The sequence below is a fragment of the Rhinatrema bivittatum genome, chromosome 2 (assembly GCF_901001135.1).
Source record: "Rhinatrema bivittatum chromosome 2, aRhiBiv1.1, whole genome shotgun sequence".
Lineage (NCBI taxonomy): Eukaryota > Metazoa > Chordata > Amphibia > Gymnophiona > Rhinatrematidae > Rhinatrema > Rhinatrema bivittatum.
In genome coordinates, this window is record NC_042616.1 from 601656936 (window position 1) to 601675033 (window position 18098).

General features: G+C 42.2%; 1 protein-coding gene across 1 annotated transcript in view; it reads left to right on the plus strand.

Moving 5' to 3' along the window:
* The first annotated feature begins 4892 nt into the window (after positions 1 to 4892).
* LOC115083372 (histamine H3 receptor-like) overlaps positions 4893 to 18098 on the plus strand; it is a 38471-nt gene continuing 25265 nt past the window's right edge. The window contains exons 1-2 of the mRNA XM_029587172.1: positions 4893 to 5133; positions 12099 to 12265. Of these exons, the coding sequence (XP_029443032.1) occupies positions 4893 to 5133; positions 12099 to 12265 (408 nt within the window). The remainder of the gene's footprint in view (positions 5134 to 12098; positions 12266 to 18098) is intronic.

Below are 18098 nucleotides of genomic sequence, written 5' to 3' on the forward strand. Positions count from 1 at the left end.
TAGCCTGCACCAATACTTCACAGCAAATTACAGGCAGTCTTTGCAGCAAATTGAATAGAAAAGGTTTACATTTTGCAAATCTGTTATAATGAGTAAAAGTTGAAGAGATGGTGATTACTTGGTAAGTTGAAACATTCTTTCTTTTGAGCTTAAAATTCATCTTAGTTCCACTATTCTACTGCTGTATTTGTCCAAGAGAAATGTTGAATCTTAATAAACTAAACTGTTTTAAAACTGAACTCCAACCATTTTCCCATGGTCAAAAAATAAAAGAAAACCTAGAGTACACAAGCCCTGATAGATTTTAACTATTGTAAGGTATTGTATCTGAAGACACAGTTGTGCCACCAAATATACCCTACTATCTAATAGTTAGCTGGATAAGTTTATCTGTCCAACTTTGACCTGCTCAATAGCAGGTCTATCTTATCCTATTAACTTAGCCGGATAAGTTTGAATATCAGCACTTATCCAGTTAAAGCCCTGATTTACTAAGGCATTTCTCCCTTTCTGTATCTATGGGAAAATTGCTTAGTAAATGAGGCCCTGAGTTAGCCAAATAAGTAGTTCTGTGCCAGAACACCCCCATCCTGCCCCTGACTTAGCCACCTAACTATTTTAGCCAGATAAATAGTTATCCAGCTAAGTGGTGGCCACTGAATGTGGTCAAATATTGAAACAGCACCACTTGACTGGATAAATCCAAACATCTGGCTAAGAGCACTGAATATTGATCTCATGGTGATTAGTGTTAACTGTTTTGCTCAGTAGCCTCCTTAGTTATTGCAATTGATGGTGTAAGTGTATTGACAAAGTAGGTATTCTCCAGAGTATGTGCCTGTGATCATTTTGCCAACATAAATTGGAATGCTTAAGATGGAGTTCTTGTATGGCAAACTTTTTGCTGGTGAAAACAACTGCTAATAAAGATTAGGGATGTGAATCGTGTCCTCGATCGTCTTAACGATCGATTTCGGCTGGGAGGGGGAGGGAATCGTATTGTTGCCGTTTGGGGGGGTAAAATATTGTGAAAAATCGTTAAAAATCGTGAAAAATCGAAAAATCGAAAAATCGAAAAACCGGCACATTAAAACCCCCTAAAACCCACCCCCGACCCTTTAAATTAAATCCCCCACCCTCCCGAACCCCCCCCCCAAATAACTTAAATAACCTGCGGGTCCAGCGGCGGTCCGGAACGGCAGCGGTCCGGAACGGGCTCCTGCTCTGAATCTTGTCGTCTTCAGCCGGCGCCATTTTCCAAAATGGCGCCGAAAAATGGCGGCGGCCATAGACGAAAAAGATTGGACGGCAGGAGGTCCTTCCGGACCCCCGCTGGACTTTTGGCAAGGAGGCCCCCCACAAGCTGGCCAAAAGTTCCTGGAGGTCCAGCAGGGGTCAGGGAGCGATTTCCCGCCACGAATCGTTTTCGTACGGAAAATGGCGCCGGCCATACGCGTATGGCCGGCGCCATTTTCCGTACGGAAAATGGCGCCGGCAGGAGATCGACTGCAGGAGGTCGTTCAGCGAGGCGCCGGAACCCTCGCTGAACGACCTCCTGCAGTCGATCTCCTGCCGGCGCCATTTTCCGTACGAAAACGATTCGCGGCGGGAAATCGCTCCCTGACCCCCGCTGGACCTCCAGGAACTTTTGGCCAGCTTGTGGGGGGCCTCCTGACCCCCACGAGACTTGCCAAAAGTCCAGCGGGGGTCCGGAAGGACCTCCTGCCGTCCAATCTTTTTCGTCTATGGCCGCCGCCATTTTTCGGCGCCATTTTGGAAAATGGCGCCGGCTGAAGACGACAAGATTCAGAGCAGGAGCCCGTTCCGGACCGCTGCCGTTCCGGACCGCCGCTGGACCCGCAGGTTATTTAAGTTATTTGGGGGGGGGGGTTCGGGAGGGTGGGGGATTTAATTTAAAGGGTCGGGGGTGGGTTTTAGGGGGTTTTAGTGTGCCGGCTCACGATTCTAATGATTTATAACGATAAATCGTTAGAATCTGTATTGTATTGTGTTCCATAACGGTTTAAGACGATATTAAAATTATCAGACGATAATTTTAATCGTCCTAAAACGATTCACATCCCTAAAGATATCAAAACAGCTACAACAGACTTACCTATCAGACCTCAACCAAATGGTCTTGTACATCAATAAATCAAAGCAAATAACTACGCCCAGTGCCCATCCCAAAATCTGCACTAATTTCCCCCAAAGTACATATGGACACAAAAAAGCAATGAAGATATCAAAAAAAATGCTAGAAAACAGCAGTAGAACATTAGCTTAACATTTTCCTGATTAAGAACACTATAGTCAGATGCCACAGGAGATTGACTAACCAGTAAAAGATATAAATGTAATCTTCTAAAGAGAAGCAAGGAAATCAGGACTTAAAAAATGAAGACAAAAAGTGAGAAAGTTTTCTAACCTGAAGCACGGAAAGACCCTTCAGAGAAGATCTATGCTATACCTATTTTAATAATTTCAAAAATTACAATAGAAACAAACTCAGAATACATGACGAAAAAGCTTTCTGAAATGGAAGAGGCCAGAGTGAGCAATTCCTTCTGGAATATGTGGAAGGGACTTAAATCCAAAATCAAACCTGATTTAGCAATCCAGAAAGGTGAATAGAGCACATCCAGCACCTTTATAAAGAGATCAAACCTGAATATCTCACACAAAATAAAAAACTCACCTAAGAGAAACTAATCCTGATTGAAAGAGAAATCAAAGATTATCAATCATCATTAGACATCTCAGGACTGAAACTTAAAAACTGAGAGAACAAATTCCTACTGCATGCAAATGGTTTGGTCATTTTATCCCCTACCTCAGGTGATGACTGAGAGTATTGTTTCTCAACCCAGTCCTCAGAGGACTGCCTGGCCCCATATTCTACCTTCATTGTATGCAAATATATCATATATATTCAATGTGGATATCCTAAAAACCAAACTTGGCTGCTGATCCCTGAAGACTGGGTTGAGAACCCCTGTATAAGAAAACTTAAACTTGCATCATGGGCCCTAGAGGAAAATCTGGAAAAGACAAAAAAATCAAGATTTTGCAGAAAAAGTTGAAAAATCTCTGATACAAATTCAAATGTTACCTTAACAACTAAGAAACTGAGCATATCATAGAATATGCATACTTTAGCCTGACATTAAGTTCATCTGGGAGTTTGAAATTGACTATAAATACACTACAAGAAAAAGTTCTAAGAACCCTATTTACAATAAAGAAACTCTTGGCCAATTACAATTCCCCAGTGAAACTACTATTAAAATTATTTGATAGCGAGGGGGGAGGAGCAAGATAGCAGCATGAGTGAACCTTTAGGTGCAACTGTTCTGAAGTTACCTCACATGTCTCTTATAAAAAGGGAAGGTTAGGATTTTATCTCTTGAACCTGAGAAGCCTACTTCATTTCAACAGAAAATCAGCAGCTTTATGACAGTGATCCTTCTTTGGAGTATGTTAGCTTTGTAGGAATTCTGTTGGAGAGGAGCCTTCATTGTTCTTGAGTCCTCTGGTGAGTCAGATGCTGGCGCTTAGAAAACATGGCATGAGTGAAGGGCTAGTGCTGACATAGGCTGATGATGTGGGTGTCAGCTTTCCTAAGGAGGGGCCTGCCCATGTTCTATGATTCTGAGAAAAAATATTGCGGGGAAAAAGACAGAAATCATGTGATGTGGCCCCCTTCACCTAAGGCAATCATCTTCCTAAAGGGCCACTACCCGAAAAAACACCCCCCTCCCACTGTGTGTAAGATCTGCAGGGGTCTTGAGATACTCTTGCCCACCCCTACACTGCCTGTAGAGGCAGCCCAAAGTATAAAAAGTATGTAAAAAATATTTAGAAGTCTTACAGCAAAGCCACCACTGCCCCAACTCCTCCCCTTTCAAAATAATTTCTTCCTGATTGAAAATACAGGCCCCCTCCCACACCCAGTAACATCCCCTAACTCCCTCAGTCTCAGCCCTTATATACAATGTAATCTCTGGTTTCCTAATGGCCCCCACCCCAGACCCCCTTACCTAAAAGGTCAGCCTGGCAGGCCTCTGAGCTGTGGGCCTGGTGAGGCAATGGCCTCCACATGGGCCCAGAGCTCAGGGGGTTCTCTGGGTACCCACTGGATCACAGGGTGACATTTTTTAGGTAAAAGGATTTTGGGTGGCAGGGAGTACACTAGACTACCAGGGATTCTATTTTGTGTAAGGTGGAGGTCTGGAGTGGGAGATCTGCATTTTGAATTTGGGAGGAATTTCTTTTGAAAGGGGAGGGATTGTGATGGGGTGGGAGGGGGGTAGGCATCACCACATGACTTCTAAATATTTTTGGCATTCATTTTCTACTTTGGCCTGCATCTAGAGATAATGAGGGGGATGGAGACCTCCGAGAAGGTTTGCACACAGTCTATGTGTGGGGGGATTGGGTCATAGTAGCCTTTAAATTTCAGTGTGGGAGCATTGGGACATGCATTAGCATCCTGATACTCCCATGGAAAGTTAGCACAACCCTTTTGATGTAGTTAACTTTCAGGGACATAACTCAGCTTGTGTTGTTTTGCCAAACTGTGTTATTTTATTTGCATAGATTTAGGCATCTAAGAGCTGCTTTGTATGCATTAGAACATTTTATGCATGCAAAACATCTCATTTAAATATATGGCATTTTTGTGAAAATATGCTGTATCACCAATATTGTGCGATATAACTTTAATAAGTGTATATCGTGTGATAAATAGCATTTTTTGTGCAATAAATATGATTGTTAGCACACAGAATTGTGTCTTACTAAATATACCCTTTTATTTTTTGGTTACAGGAAAACTAGAAAGAATTTTTCTGAAGAAGACCAGATGATGCATTGATTTTACAGGACTCACCATGTCTATCCACTTGAGGACCAACTCTGTAGCAACTGAAGCAGATCATAATTTTTCCAGTTTGGACAGCCCTATTTCTCCAGGGAATTTTAGAATCGTCCAGTCTGTCGTTATGGTTTTGATGACAGCAGTTACTGGATCTGGAAATGCTTTCGTTATTCTAAGTTTTGTAATAGAGAAAAATCTCAGAAGTCAAAGTAACTATTTCCTTCTTAACCTGGCAATCTGCGATTTCTTTGTAGGTAAGATGTCTTTCCAGAGGGATCCTGTTGAAAACATAAAAAAGGACTTGGTCAAAATTCAAATTGTATTAATAGAAGAAGCAAGAAAGGAAAAGAGAAAATAGATAAAAGGCAAAAATAACTGAGTCTGGTCCAAAGCAAAATCCTGTTGTTTTCATGCTCTTAATTACAATGAATTTATGAAGTGCAAATTAAGCACTCCATCCATTCATTGTTTTTGTTGCACTTATATGAAGCCAATAAAACTACTGTATCAACAGTCTTGTAAGGAACTGTGTTGATCATACTCATAAACATTAGGGATGTGAATCATTTTTATAACAAATTGAAATATCGTACAATATTTCTTAATTCGTTATATATTGGTTAAAACGAGAAACGAACACTTTTTCCCCTGAATTTTCATGAAAATTGTTTTTCAGGTTAATGCGCGCTAACTCCCATTAGCACACACTAACAAAAAAAACATTTATTTTTGTTACTTTTTGTTATTTTTGTTAGCGCGCACTAAGCCAAAAAACGATTTTTTACTAAAAAAAAAAAATGCCGATCCATGGGAAAATTAGATTTTCCCATGGCTACACAAACCTGAAAGTACAAACGATCTAGCACCCGATGCACATCCCTAATAAACATCTCACATTCACTAAAATTATTGTTTTATTTTTATTTTATTTTCATTTATGTTTATTTTATTTCTATTGTAAATTACCATTAATTAAGCCCGATTTCAAACTTCATGTCCCATATGAGTTCAAAATAGTTTGTTTGGCAAATATTCCAAAGAGAAACTTGGTGTTCACCTAATCTGTAGTCAGTTTGCTAGCCTCACATCATATACTAACATATATAGGAGTAGGAAGGAATTTTGCTTCATTGTACTCCTGAATTGTCTGTATGTAGCCCATGGTTACTAAAATGGTATATTCTGGACACCTGGCTCACAGTTTTTATTTGGTAGGGTCTGAGTGGCTAGAACATGCTCTGAGTTGAGTCATATGGGGGGCGGGGTTATGGGTGAGCTGCTGGAGTGGGAAGAAGTGTAAGCAGCAGAGATGTACTCTGAGAGAGGCCTATCTGTATATGTTTTTGGCTGTCTATGAAGAAGTTTTAGAAACTTTTCACTGGGTGGATTAAACAGAATGCAGAATATGTGAGTTGTTCCAGCTTCGTAGTCAAGCAATGCTAGTTCCTAAGGAGGATCATGTTGTAAATTAGTTGATTTCCTGATCCATTTGGAGTACTAACAAAGATGGAATACTCTGGACCTGTAATAAACCTGATACTGATAGAATATTTAGAATTACTGAAAGCAGAAAATATATGCTAAAGAAGAAGAAGCACGGTAGTACAAACTTTTTGTAGAAATGGTTCAAAAGGCATTAAATCATGTTTTTAACCTCGATATGTAGAGAACCTAATGGATTCCCTAAAGGGCTAATCAAATGCTTTGAGAGGGGAACAGAGTGAGCAGTTAGTAGGAGTGTTGGGTTTTGGCTCCTCCATGTGAGAGATTCAGATGCTGTGCTCTAACAGTTTATAAACCCCTTCCACCATCTTAAGGTGTGGATTATTTAGTTGATCCTCTCAGGGGTAGCATGTTCCTTGCTGTTCCTAGTTTTGCTATTTTCTTTTTTTCTCCTGGCAAGAATGGACTCTGCGGTCTCTTGGATTGAGAACTGGGTAAAGTGATGGAGTCAGAGTACCTTGCTTCATATTTTTTTTTTTATAATTTAAATTGTTTATTAGATTTTTTTCATTTATATCAACTGAAATACAGAGGTATAATATTACCAATAATAAAAATTCATCTATAATAATAAACAGTCATAAATAAGGAAAAAACATTCCAGCCCACATAAACTTGGAGGACAAGTAGACATTTCTTAGATATCAGGAATATAGGAGAAATGTTATACTTTTGTTAACTCTTAATGCCTAAACCACAACCTTATCCTTAATAAAGGTTTTGAGATGGAAAGGATCACTAAAAACAAAATTATTTTTCATATACATCACCAAGCATTAACAAAGGTACTTAAGAAAATAAGAAGCACCCATAGCAATAACTTTTGATTTCAACTGCTGAAATTGTTTTCTATACTTTTGGGTAATACGAGAAACATCTGGAAATATGAAAATCTGTTGGCCAGAAAACATTCTCCCCTTATTTTGACAAAATTTCTGAAAGATCAGATCTTTGGCCTGTGAAAGCCGGCAGCGATCGCACCACCACGGTGTTATTGCTGCCGGCTTTCGCACCCAATAGCGCCACCATGAAAAGTAGTGCTATTGGGTGCGCTACTGGCAGCGATAACAGGTCTTACTTTATCGCCGCTAGCGAAGTTTCCGCTGCATCCGCCCCTCCGCTCCCAACGCCGCCCCGACTCCGCCACTATCTAGTTATCACGTGCGATAGGGATAGAAAATGACCCCCTTAGTTTGGTGCCTGAAAACACTGACATCTCATCTTCTCCATCCATAATGGTATTAGTAGGCAGCCAAGTTACATGTTGGTCCATAGGGCCTTTAATGGGTTTTGAAGAAGATGTATAAGATTTGCCCTTCCTTTTTTCTGCCCATTAATTTACCTGAACACACAGAGTAAAAAATGATCAGGAGGGGTGTGCCCCTTTGGCGCGTGGCTTTGGTGGCACGCTGCTGCCGCACCGATTTTGAAGGGGCCAGAGACACAGGTAAGTGGTGTAACACTCTGGCTCCTCAGCAGGCAAGGTGGGGTAGGACAATCCTCACAGACCAATTCTTCGCAACTCTCCTTCTCTCAGCTGGCATCCCCAACTCACTGCCACTGCCGCGTAGATTTTGAAGGGGCCAGAGTTGCAGGTCAGTGGCGTCATACTCTCGCTCCTTTGCAGGAGCAATTCTCACAGACTGATTCCCAGCAACTCTTCTTCTCTCAGCCGGCGACCCCTTTGTTCCATATTTTTGTCCAGTGTTTTGGAAAACTTTTTGTGTTATGAGGAGGAAGATTTTGCCCATGCTTTCTGCCTCTGTTTTGGTTTCCTTTTGTGAGTAAGATTTTCTTATTTGTTATTTTTGCTGAGTACCCCAGGGCCCAGGGACTCAGATTTTTTGCTATCTGAGGGAAGTGGTGTCTTCTACCTAGAAAGAACCTTAAGACCATTCATGTTATCAAGGAGGAATGGCTTCACATCCATTACCTAGGAGAAGAAATACTGAGAGGAGAGAGAAGACCAGAGGCAGCAGCCAGATGCATCTATCATCATCCTAATTAAAATCTTCACAGGAGGAAAAGAGTGGAACAGTGCCTTCTGGGAGTTACACAGTGAAGGAAGGAGAGCAGGGAAGACTGCTGTAAAGGTATGTGAAGTGGGGAATGGACATTTATTTAACGAAAGGGACTACATTTCTACCAATTTCACAAATAGAGAGCGCAAAAACCTAATTTCATTGATGGGCAGTGAGAAGGAGCTAAATTATTAAAGAAATTGGCTTTAACATCTAAAGACATTTGCTGGAAGTGTAAGGTCACATATTTATTGAGAAATTAACGTGAATCATTTGGACAGTAACATCAAGATCTGTATAGAACTTTTTATCCATTTCCATCAATTATCAGTAAAATCGAGTTGGAAACCAGACCTGCTTCCAGCGTGATTATTACTGCTGTTTATCTTCCTGCGATCATTAGTGCTGTTATTGTGGACTTAAATGACTATTTATTTATTTATTTATTTAAACATTTTATATACCGATTGAGGTTTACACATCGTACCAGTTTACAGATAACATATGGAAGGCCTCAGAAAGAAGGCACATCCGTTACATCCTTTGGTACCTGATCCAGCTCATCCTTGGATTCCACTTTCGCCTGCTGACTGCCCTGACCGCCACCTGCCTCAACCTCTGGCCTGTCCTTGGATTCTGCTTTCACCTGCTGCCTGCCCCGACCATCTGCCTGCTCACTGTTTCTGCTGACCACCACCTGCCTTGATCTCTGGCCTGTCCTTGGTTTCCGCTCTCACCGCCAGTACTGTCTCCTGGACCGTCTGACCTGCCTTCACTTCATACCTTCAGACCAGCTCGCAGCAGACCCGCTCCTAAGTCCTGCTAGCCCTGGCACCCAAGAGCTCAACCTGCAGGGAATGAGGGCTGGTAACGGTGAAAGTCCAGTTGGGTCTCCACCACCTACATCTGCCTACCGACATCGATGGCCTATAGGGCGCCCCTATAGGCAGCACCTACCTCAACTCGGCCAAGGGTCCACATCTCGAAGCAATACCCTGGAGTATTTCACCCATCTCCTTGCAGGGCTGGTGCAAGCATTTGTAGCACCCTAGGCAGACCATTGTACACCAACTCCCCCTCCCCCAACCAACCCTGAGTTGAATGTGCCGCTGTCAGTGGCAGTTATATAGAGTTAAGGTCACTCTCTTACAGTTCTCTCTCTCCCTCCTTCTCTCTCTTAGCAAATGCCCTGTGACTTCTTTCACATTTTTTTGTATCTCTTTATTTTAAGAATTGTTGGGAATACAGAACATGGTGCCGCCAATGCGAGCCCCAGCAGCGTCCCACCAACTGACGCCACTCTAGGTGACCATCTAGTCCTGTCTAATACTTGTGCCAGCCCTGTTCCTTGCCTTCTACACCCTGGCTAGAGAGCTCTGATCCTCACTAAGGCTTTTCCTTCCTCCCCATCCCTGACTTCTGCTAAACTGAACTGCACAAGTCTAAGAGCCTTCAACTGTTATGCTCACAAGTTTTGGAATACGGTTCCTTTACCCATTTACAAGGAACCAAGCTACCTCACTTTCCAGAAAAAAGTCAAGGCATGGCTATTCAACTAGCTGTTTTCCCAGCTGGCTCATTAGGAATATTAAAGTTTTACCCATGCTGGGACCTTATGCTATTGAATGGCACTCAATGTTGTCTACATTTAACCATGCTATGTTTGTCTAAGTCTTAATTTCTGTAATCTGCATTGAAACCAAGCCTGGCAAAAAGTGGAATATCAAATGTTTGTAAATAAATAAATATAATAAAATAAATGTTAGAAGGAGAATAAATCATGCCATCTCCTTGAGGCATAAAATTAAGAAGGACAAAATGTAGTCCATGGTTATTAGAATGGATTATTCTGGTCACTCTGTTCTCAGTTTTTATTTGATGGGATCTGTGTGAATGAAACATGCTGTGAGTCTCCAGGGGCATGTGTGTGAGTTGCTGGAATGGGTAAAAGTGTAGGCATCAGAACATGCATACTCTGAGAGAAGCCTACCTGTATATGTTTTGTGAAGTCTGTGAAACAGTTTTAGAAAGTTTTCACTGAGCAGATTATGTGAGCTGTATCAGTTCCTTAGTCAAGCATTGCTAGTTCCTAAAGAGGTCCATGTGCTAATCAGTTGGTTTTCTGCTCCATTTGGAGGACCAACTAAAAAGACTATAAGTGAGTACTCTAGAGTTTGTTGTGAGGCTGATATATTAGAATATTCAGTTACTGCAAGCAAAGGGTAAATGCCATTCAAGAGGAAGCATAATTGTACAGAATTTTTATAGAATTGGTTCAAAAGATTTTAAATCATGTTTTTAACATCACTCTATTTGCTTTAACTGCTGGCTGTGAGTTTGATCAGTGTTGAATTACAATAAAAGAGGAGTATTGACCTCAGTCTTGAGCATTATCTGGCAAATGTTTAAAGGCCAGCGCATGCAAATTCTGGGAGATATGCATGTGGCTGGGCTATGTGCGCGCCGAGCGCATTTTCAGAGCAGTCCAGCCACGTGCATATCTCCCGGTACACACGGAAGTGCCAGGCCTTTGAAAAGGGGCAAGCCAGGGGTAGGGTCTGAACGGGGCCGGCCGAGACAGTGCCATTTGACCTGTCCCAGTGAAGTGCGCCCCGGCAGTCAGCCAGCGTGCACAACTGTTCGTAGGAGCAGGTAAGTTGTAAAACAAAAAAAATAGGGTAGGTAGGGTACGTTTAGAGGTCAAGGTGAAGAGGGGAAAAAGGAGGAAGGTAAGTTAGGTGGATAGGGAATTTCTCTCCCAGTCCACTCCTTAATTGCATGCGGCGATTTTGTATTGGCGCACGCATGTGCGCACGGGTGCCCACTCACCCATGCAGGGGGCGGGAATGGGATTTTTGAACACAAGCATGGCGACGCGAACGGGCCTTTGCCAAGTTCCCACTGAATTAGTAGTTAAAGGTTATCAGAAAGGAATTTGAGTCAAAGACGTTCTAATCCTCTTTCATTCCAGCCAACATTGCAATTATGCAAGGGAAGGAGTAGGAGAAAAACACAGTCGTTTAAAAATCATGAAAGATCAGATAACAGATCCTTCTGATCTTTAGAAACTTAAAGGTAGATTCCAGTACCTGTTAGGATCCTTGGAAAGCTTTATAAAAAGGGATATGCAGGAACACAGATGACATAATCATGAAGAAATTTATAGAGCACAGGACTTCTCTGCTTTGCTACATTGCCAAATGTGACTGAAAAAACAGAAACATAGAAATGATGGCAGAAAAGGAGCAGTCTGGCCAGCAAGCTTAAATTAGTAACTACCTCTCTGTGAAGGTTACTTCGATATTTCTCTTAAGGGTAATAACTGTCGCTCTGTGCAGTTATCCCCATATCTTATGACACCCATAAAAATTTCAGCTAGCGACATTTTTTATTTGGTGATGAGCTTTCTTGCAAATTCACAGTGTTGCAATGCTTGATGTGCCTTGCTTATGGACTTGGCTGTAGAAGTAGTCTTGTGTTTTTTCCCTTAAGCCTGTGTATCAGTACCCTAGACCATAGAAGACAGGGCCCTCTTGGTTGTTTTCTGAATCCTTTACCCTTGTAAAAATTTCTATTAGTCATGGTTCTTGCTGCTGATATATAACAACACTTCATCTTGTCAATGTAATATTACTGATAATTATTGTAAGAAATATAAAAGCGCCCTTATTCACTAATATCTTTATTTAACTTAGGTATGTTTTCCCTTCCTCTGCACCTGACATATGTTATATATGAAAGATGGATCCTTGGAAGGCATATCTGCAAGCTGTGGTTAGTCATAGATTATCTTACCTGTCAGTCTTCAGTGTACAACATAGTACTGATCAGCTATGACCGGTTTATGGCTGTCACCAGAGCTGTAAGTGTGAAGACCTTCATTATTATCATTATCATATATAGTCCAATAGTAGTCCTGTAAACAAAGTAAATGGTCCTACATCTCAATGATCATAATTTAAATTAGATTTAGAGCTGATCTAGAACTCAAAATATGCTTACACTATTCTAAATTGACTTGAAATGGGCTGCTCAGATGAAATCATATTTGGGGACTTTAGTTCAGTTAAAATCCAAGTTAAAAATTGTTGAACAATTGGGTTCATATTAAACTAGGGAGGATAATTTTCCATGCTATTTACGAGAAAACTGCCTTCCACTGGCTGGCTTACAGTACTTGTGGGCGTCCCTAGTGCATGCACTTTTAGCCGGCTTAAAAAGAAGGGTTCCACTGGGGGAAGGAAAGTCGTACGCATACTTAGACTTTTCATAAGTACATATGCTAGCTTACCTCAAACAAATAGCAAGGGCAAATTACATGGGCACTTTTTGCACATGTACTTTCTATTAGTTAAACTACCCAAATAGTTTCCTTTTGAAAATTAGCTACAAAGAATGCGTGGTAAAAATGCCCACATACTTTGCAACTATGTGGGCTACTCAAAACTTCCCCCCAACTATCAGAAATTGTGCTGGATTGGAATTGCTAAAAGGTCATTCAATAAAGGCCAGATGGACTAAAGGGGTTTTCTAATTTTCAGATAGATAAACTAAAGTGTGACAATCAGGCACTGAATCGGACTTTCCTATATACAAATCATTAATCAAAAGTTTTAAATCATGCTCGAGAGGGCATCACAGTTGTGATAATATTTATTGTTGCCTCTGCAAATAGGATAATGCACATATTAATGGAGGATAGTGAACACATTATTGGTATTTTACTGGTATGTACTAAAGTGTGATAAGTGGGGCAGTATTTATCATGCAATAAATAAATAAAGGATAATATCTCCACCTTGAGGGTGGTGCCGAGTCATGATCAGTGTTGAATTACAATAAAAGAGGAGTATAAAAACCCATACCTATAAGGATGATTTTTTTCACTAACATGGAGTCTCTTATTGTGTTCTGGTTTTAGCAGCAGAGGCAAAGAGAGGAAAGAATGAGAGAAAAGGGGGAAGGAGACAGAGAAAGAGGGTAAGGAAACAGAAAAAGATAAGGTGGAGCAACGGTCTTTATTAGCATTTCTGTATAACCTGATGCCAAAGCTCTAGGTGATTTACAATAAAACATACATATTAAAATTGAAACATAAAAACAATAAATTAGGATAAAACAACATAAAAAAATAATGCAGCAGTAAAACAAGGATTAGTTAAAACAAACAAGACATACTAAAACATAATGAACTAAATAAATCAGAATAAAATACAAAGATGAATTCTGTGTCATCAGGACTGCAGCTGTAAGCAGAGGAAGCACAGCAGACATATGAATCATGACTGGTGCTTTACCCTCCAGAGGGACAAAAGTTTAGAGGAAGATAGTAGCAAATGTGCTTGTTATTATTTGTGGGTTTCGTGGGCCCTTGGCCTGAGGTGGGAGTTGTTACCACCTGTGGGGAGGAGCCCCATAGGTCCACACACCAGGAGGCGAGATCTGGTACAGCAGGAGCTCTGGGAGAAAATCTGTGGGAAGGTCTCGAGAAGCGGGGTGAGAAACACAGTAGTGAGGGACCCCCCCAGGAAGCTGGTAGGCTGGAGAGCAGTACCTGGGCAGAGACCTCCAAGAGGGTGGTGCTAGGCAGGCCTGAGGAGCGGGAAATGCGAGGCAAGGAGCGCCAGAGGTAGACTGCTGAGGCAACCCCGGGAGGTGGAGCTGCACAGACAAGGAGGTAACGATGCGATGACGTAGGCTACCCCACGGATATCCCCAAGAAGCGGGGAAGTACCGGCTATCACTGGCGTTGAACGTAGGCATTGCCCCAAGGAGCAGGGAAGCATGGACATCTCTGGAGAGAAACATAGTCACTGCCCCAAGGAGCAGGGAAGCACAGCCAGTCTCTGGAGTAGAATGTAGGCACTGCCCTGAGGAGCGGGGAAGCACAGAGATAGGTCTCCCAAGTGGCAAGGGCATCTCAGCGGCAACCCCGGGGAGTGGGGAGCCAGTGAGTAGAGTTCCTGGAAGGCATAGGGCTAGCCTGAGGAGCGGGGGAAGCCAGGAGACTAAGTCTCTGGTGAGAGCGCACACAGGCCCCTGAGGAATGGGTACCTGAGCCAGGGTCCAAAGTCCAAGAAGGGTCTGAGACAGCCACAACAGGTTCAAGGTGACAGGAGCTAGTAGAGTAGCTATGGAACTCATTGCCAAATCGGCTAGCAGGGGGCGAAGGCGGTGCTTAAGAACCCAGATCCAATGATGTCATCAATGGGGGACAGTCTCTAAGGTTCCCACAGTAGCAACCTCAAAAGAGGGCTGGTGGTGCGTGTGCATGCCTAGGAAGGTCCAGAGTTGGTATAAATGGCAGTGGCATCCAGGCCGCCATGAGGGACCATGAGATACTTGACGGTAGAGGCTGGCTTCTGCCGCAAGCAGGCCCGGAGCTGCCTTCATCTTAGTTTTATTAAGTTCCTAGTTAAATTTAGGATAGTAAGGGAGTTGGAATTAGATTACTTTAAATTTACAGGACTATTTACTAATTAATCTGCTATTTAAGTATAGGATACTAAGGGAGTTGGAATGAGAGTACTTTAAATTTACAGGCAAATTTACTAATTAATCCGCTAGTGTCCTACAAGGGGATGATTAAACTTTCAATAAGGGCAGGTACAATAGTATGATTTAGATAAGACCCTGATTGATTTTTAATGAGAAAGTGTCTCGTGCCTAAAGATAAAGGGTTGAATGGGTGGGAAAGACAGACACTAGAATTAACTACCTCTGGCTTGCTTATTACCTCAGACACACACAAACTCTAAAGAATATATCCCTCTATTTCACCTTTCACCAAACTTTTATAAGTCCAAAGATTTCCGAAAACTATACTTACCAATCCTCTTTAATCACCGTTAAATTAATCGTCACTCAGTTAATTGAAGGTAACGGCATGTGCTTCCGGTCCTTCTCTATTGCAAAGGGTGCGGGGCCTCTGGATGCTGGGAAAGTCAATCCCTAGATCGCTTGCAGTGACCTCTAGACTCCTCTCCCGGGGGATGCTGGGAGCAGTATGCAAATGAGCCTTCCGATCCTCTTCTACTGCAAAGGGTGCGGGGCCTTTGGATGCTGGGGCTGAGGAACTCAATCCCTGGATTGCTTGCGGTGACCTCTGGACTCCTCTCCCAGGGGATGCTGGGAGCAGTATGCAGATGAGCCTTCCAGTCCTCCTCTATTAAAATAGAGTAAAAAGAACAATACATAAAATTCCATAACAAATAAGATAAATGTTAGAAACAGGAACAGACTATGGAACTCGGGCAGAATAAAAGAAAATCAAATGCAAATAAAATAAAATAAAAGACTGTTCAGGGGATCATCCTGGCTGTATGAAAGCTTGTTCATATCCAGGTTACCCTATCTGGCTCATTTTAGCTGGGTAAGGTAGCAGCATGAAGAATGCAGAGAAAATATGTATAGTCCGTTGTGAATTTCAAATAATACTTCTTTATTATTATTGTAATTATGGTAACATTCAATGGGTTCCCCGATACGGACCCGTGTTTCGCCGAGGCTGCATTGGGAGGGACAGGAAATTAATGACCACAACTCTTCATAAAGCTTACAAAGTGTATGGTTCTTGTGCTTCATCAGCTGGGTAAGGTAGCCATTTTAGATGTGTTTTAGATGTGTTTGAAATAGTCGCCTCTTCCTTTTTAAAATCCAAAAGTATATACAAAAATCCAAACCCCTCCCCGGCTATGACCCTGGTAATACCTCCGCTCAGTCTGTGTAACCTTAAATGCGAACATGACATATAGCAAAATTGCTTACCTTGTAATAGGTGTTATCCCAGGACAGCAGGATGTAGTCCTCACATATGGGTGACATCACTGACGGAGCCCTATTGCGGGAAAACTTCTGTCAAAGTTTCTAGAAACCTTTGACTGGCACTGTGAGGCCACTGAGCATGCCCAGCATGCCATGACATTCTCTGCCACAGGGGTCTCACTCCAGTCTCGTATGTAGCAATAAGCTTTAGCAAAAAATAAAATATTAAAAGGTATGAGACCCAACTGCGCGGGGTGGCGGGTGGGTTCTGTGAGGACTACATCCTGCTGTCCTGGGATAACACCTATTACAAGGTAAGCAATTTTGCTTTATCCCAGGACAAGCAGGATGCTAGTCCTCACATATGGGTGATTAGCAAGCTAGAGGCTGAGTCATTTGATATGGAGGCAACAGTGATGTATTGTTGTTGAAAATGAGTCAGCCAAAGAACACAGCAGGTTAGTTGTAGAAGGAGTTGGGTTTAGACTGGAAACAAGTTCTTTAAGACAGATTATCCATAGGCTGAATCTTGTCGTCCTTCCTTGTCCAAACAGTAATGAGCTGCAAAGGTGTGAAGAGAACTCCATGTTGCTGCTTTACATATGTCAAGAATTGGCACTGAGCGATAGTGTGCTACTGAGGTTGACATTGCTCGTACTGAATGTGCCTTTACTCGCCCTTGGAGAGGAAGGCCTGACTTTTCATAACAAAACTGTATGCAATCTGCTAGCCAATTGGATAGAGTATGTTTACCCACTGCTTTACCCGGTTTGTTTGGATCATAGGATACAAAAAGCTGATTGGATTTTCTGTGGACTGCAGTGCGATTTAAATAGAAGGATAGTGCATGTTTACAGTCCAAAGTATGTAAGGCCCGTTCTCCTTGGTGAGAATGAGGCCTTGGGAAGAATGTGGGCAAAACTATGGATTGGTTCAAGTGGAACTCCGTAACTACCTTGGGAAGGAATTTTGGATGTGTACGGAGAACCACTCTGTCATGTAGGAACTTCGTATAGGGTGAGTAAGTGACAAGTGCTTGTAACTCACTAACTCTTCTAGCTGATGTAATGGCTATGAGGAAGATAGTCTTCCATGTGAGAAATTTAAGATCACAGGAATCTATGGGTTCGAAAGGAGAACGCATTAGTCTTGTTAAAACCAAATTTAGGTCCCATTCTGTGACTGGAGGCTGAATTGGTGGTTTAAGCTGAGTTAAACCTCTCATAAACCTGCTGACAACAGGTTGTGTGGATATAGGTGCATCTCCCATCTTGTTATGGTAAGCTGAGATTGCACTTAAATGGACTCTTACAGATGAAGTGTGGGGACCAGATTCTGAAAGATGGTATAAGTAATCTAGCAGAATAGTAGTGGGGCAGGCGAAAGGATCTATACTCTTTTGGTTGCACCACAAAGTGAATCTCTTCCATTTGGAAGAGTAATTCTTTCGTGTGGAAGGTTTACATGAAGCTATAAGCACTTGAGATACATTGGTTGAAAGATTGATTGGTTGTAAAATCAAGCTTTCAACATCCATGCTGTCAGGGATAGGGATTGAAGGTTGGGATGGCATAACCGACCCAGATCCTGAATTATGAGAGTGGGAGCTATTCCCAGACGAATGGGATCCCTGACTGAGAGGTCTAGGAGTGTGAGAAACCATACTTGTCGAGGCCAATATGGGGCTATGAGTATCATGGTCCCCCTGTCCTGTTGTAGCTTCACTAGAGTTTTGGTTATGAGTGGTATTGGAGGATACGCGTATAGTAGGCCTGAGTTCCAAGGGCGAGCAAAGGCGTCCTTGGCTGGCTGGTTTTTCTGTTTGTGAAGAGAACAGAACGTGTCCACTTTGTGATTCAGATGTGACGCAAAGAGGTCTATTGTCGGTTGTCCCCAACGTTGGAATATCCTGGTCGCTACTGAGGGATCCA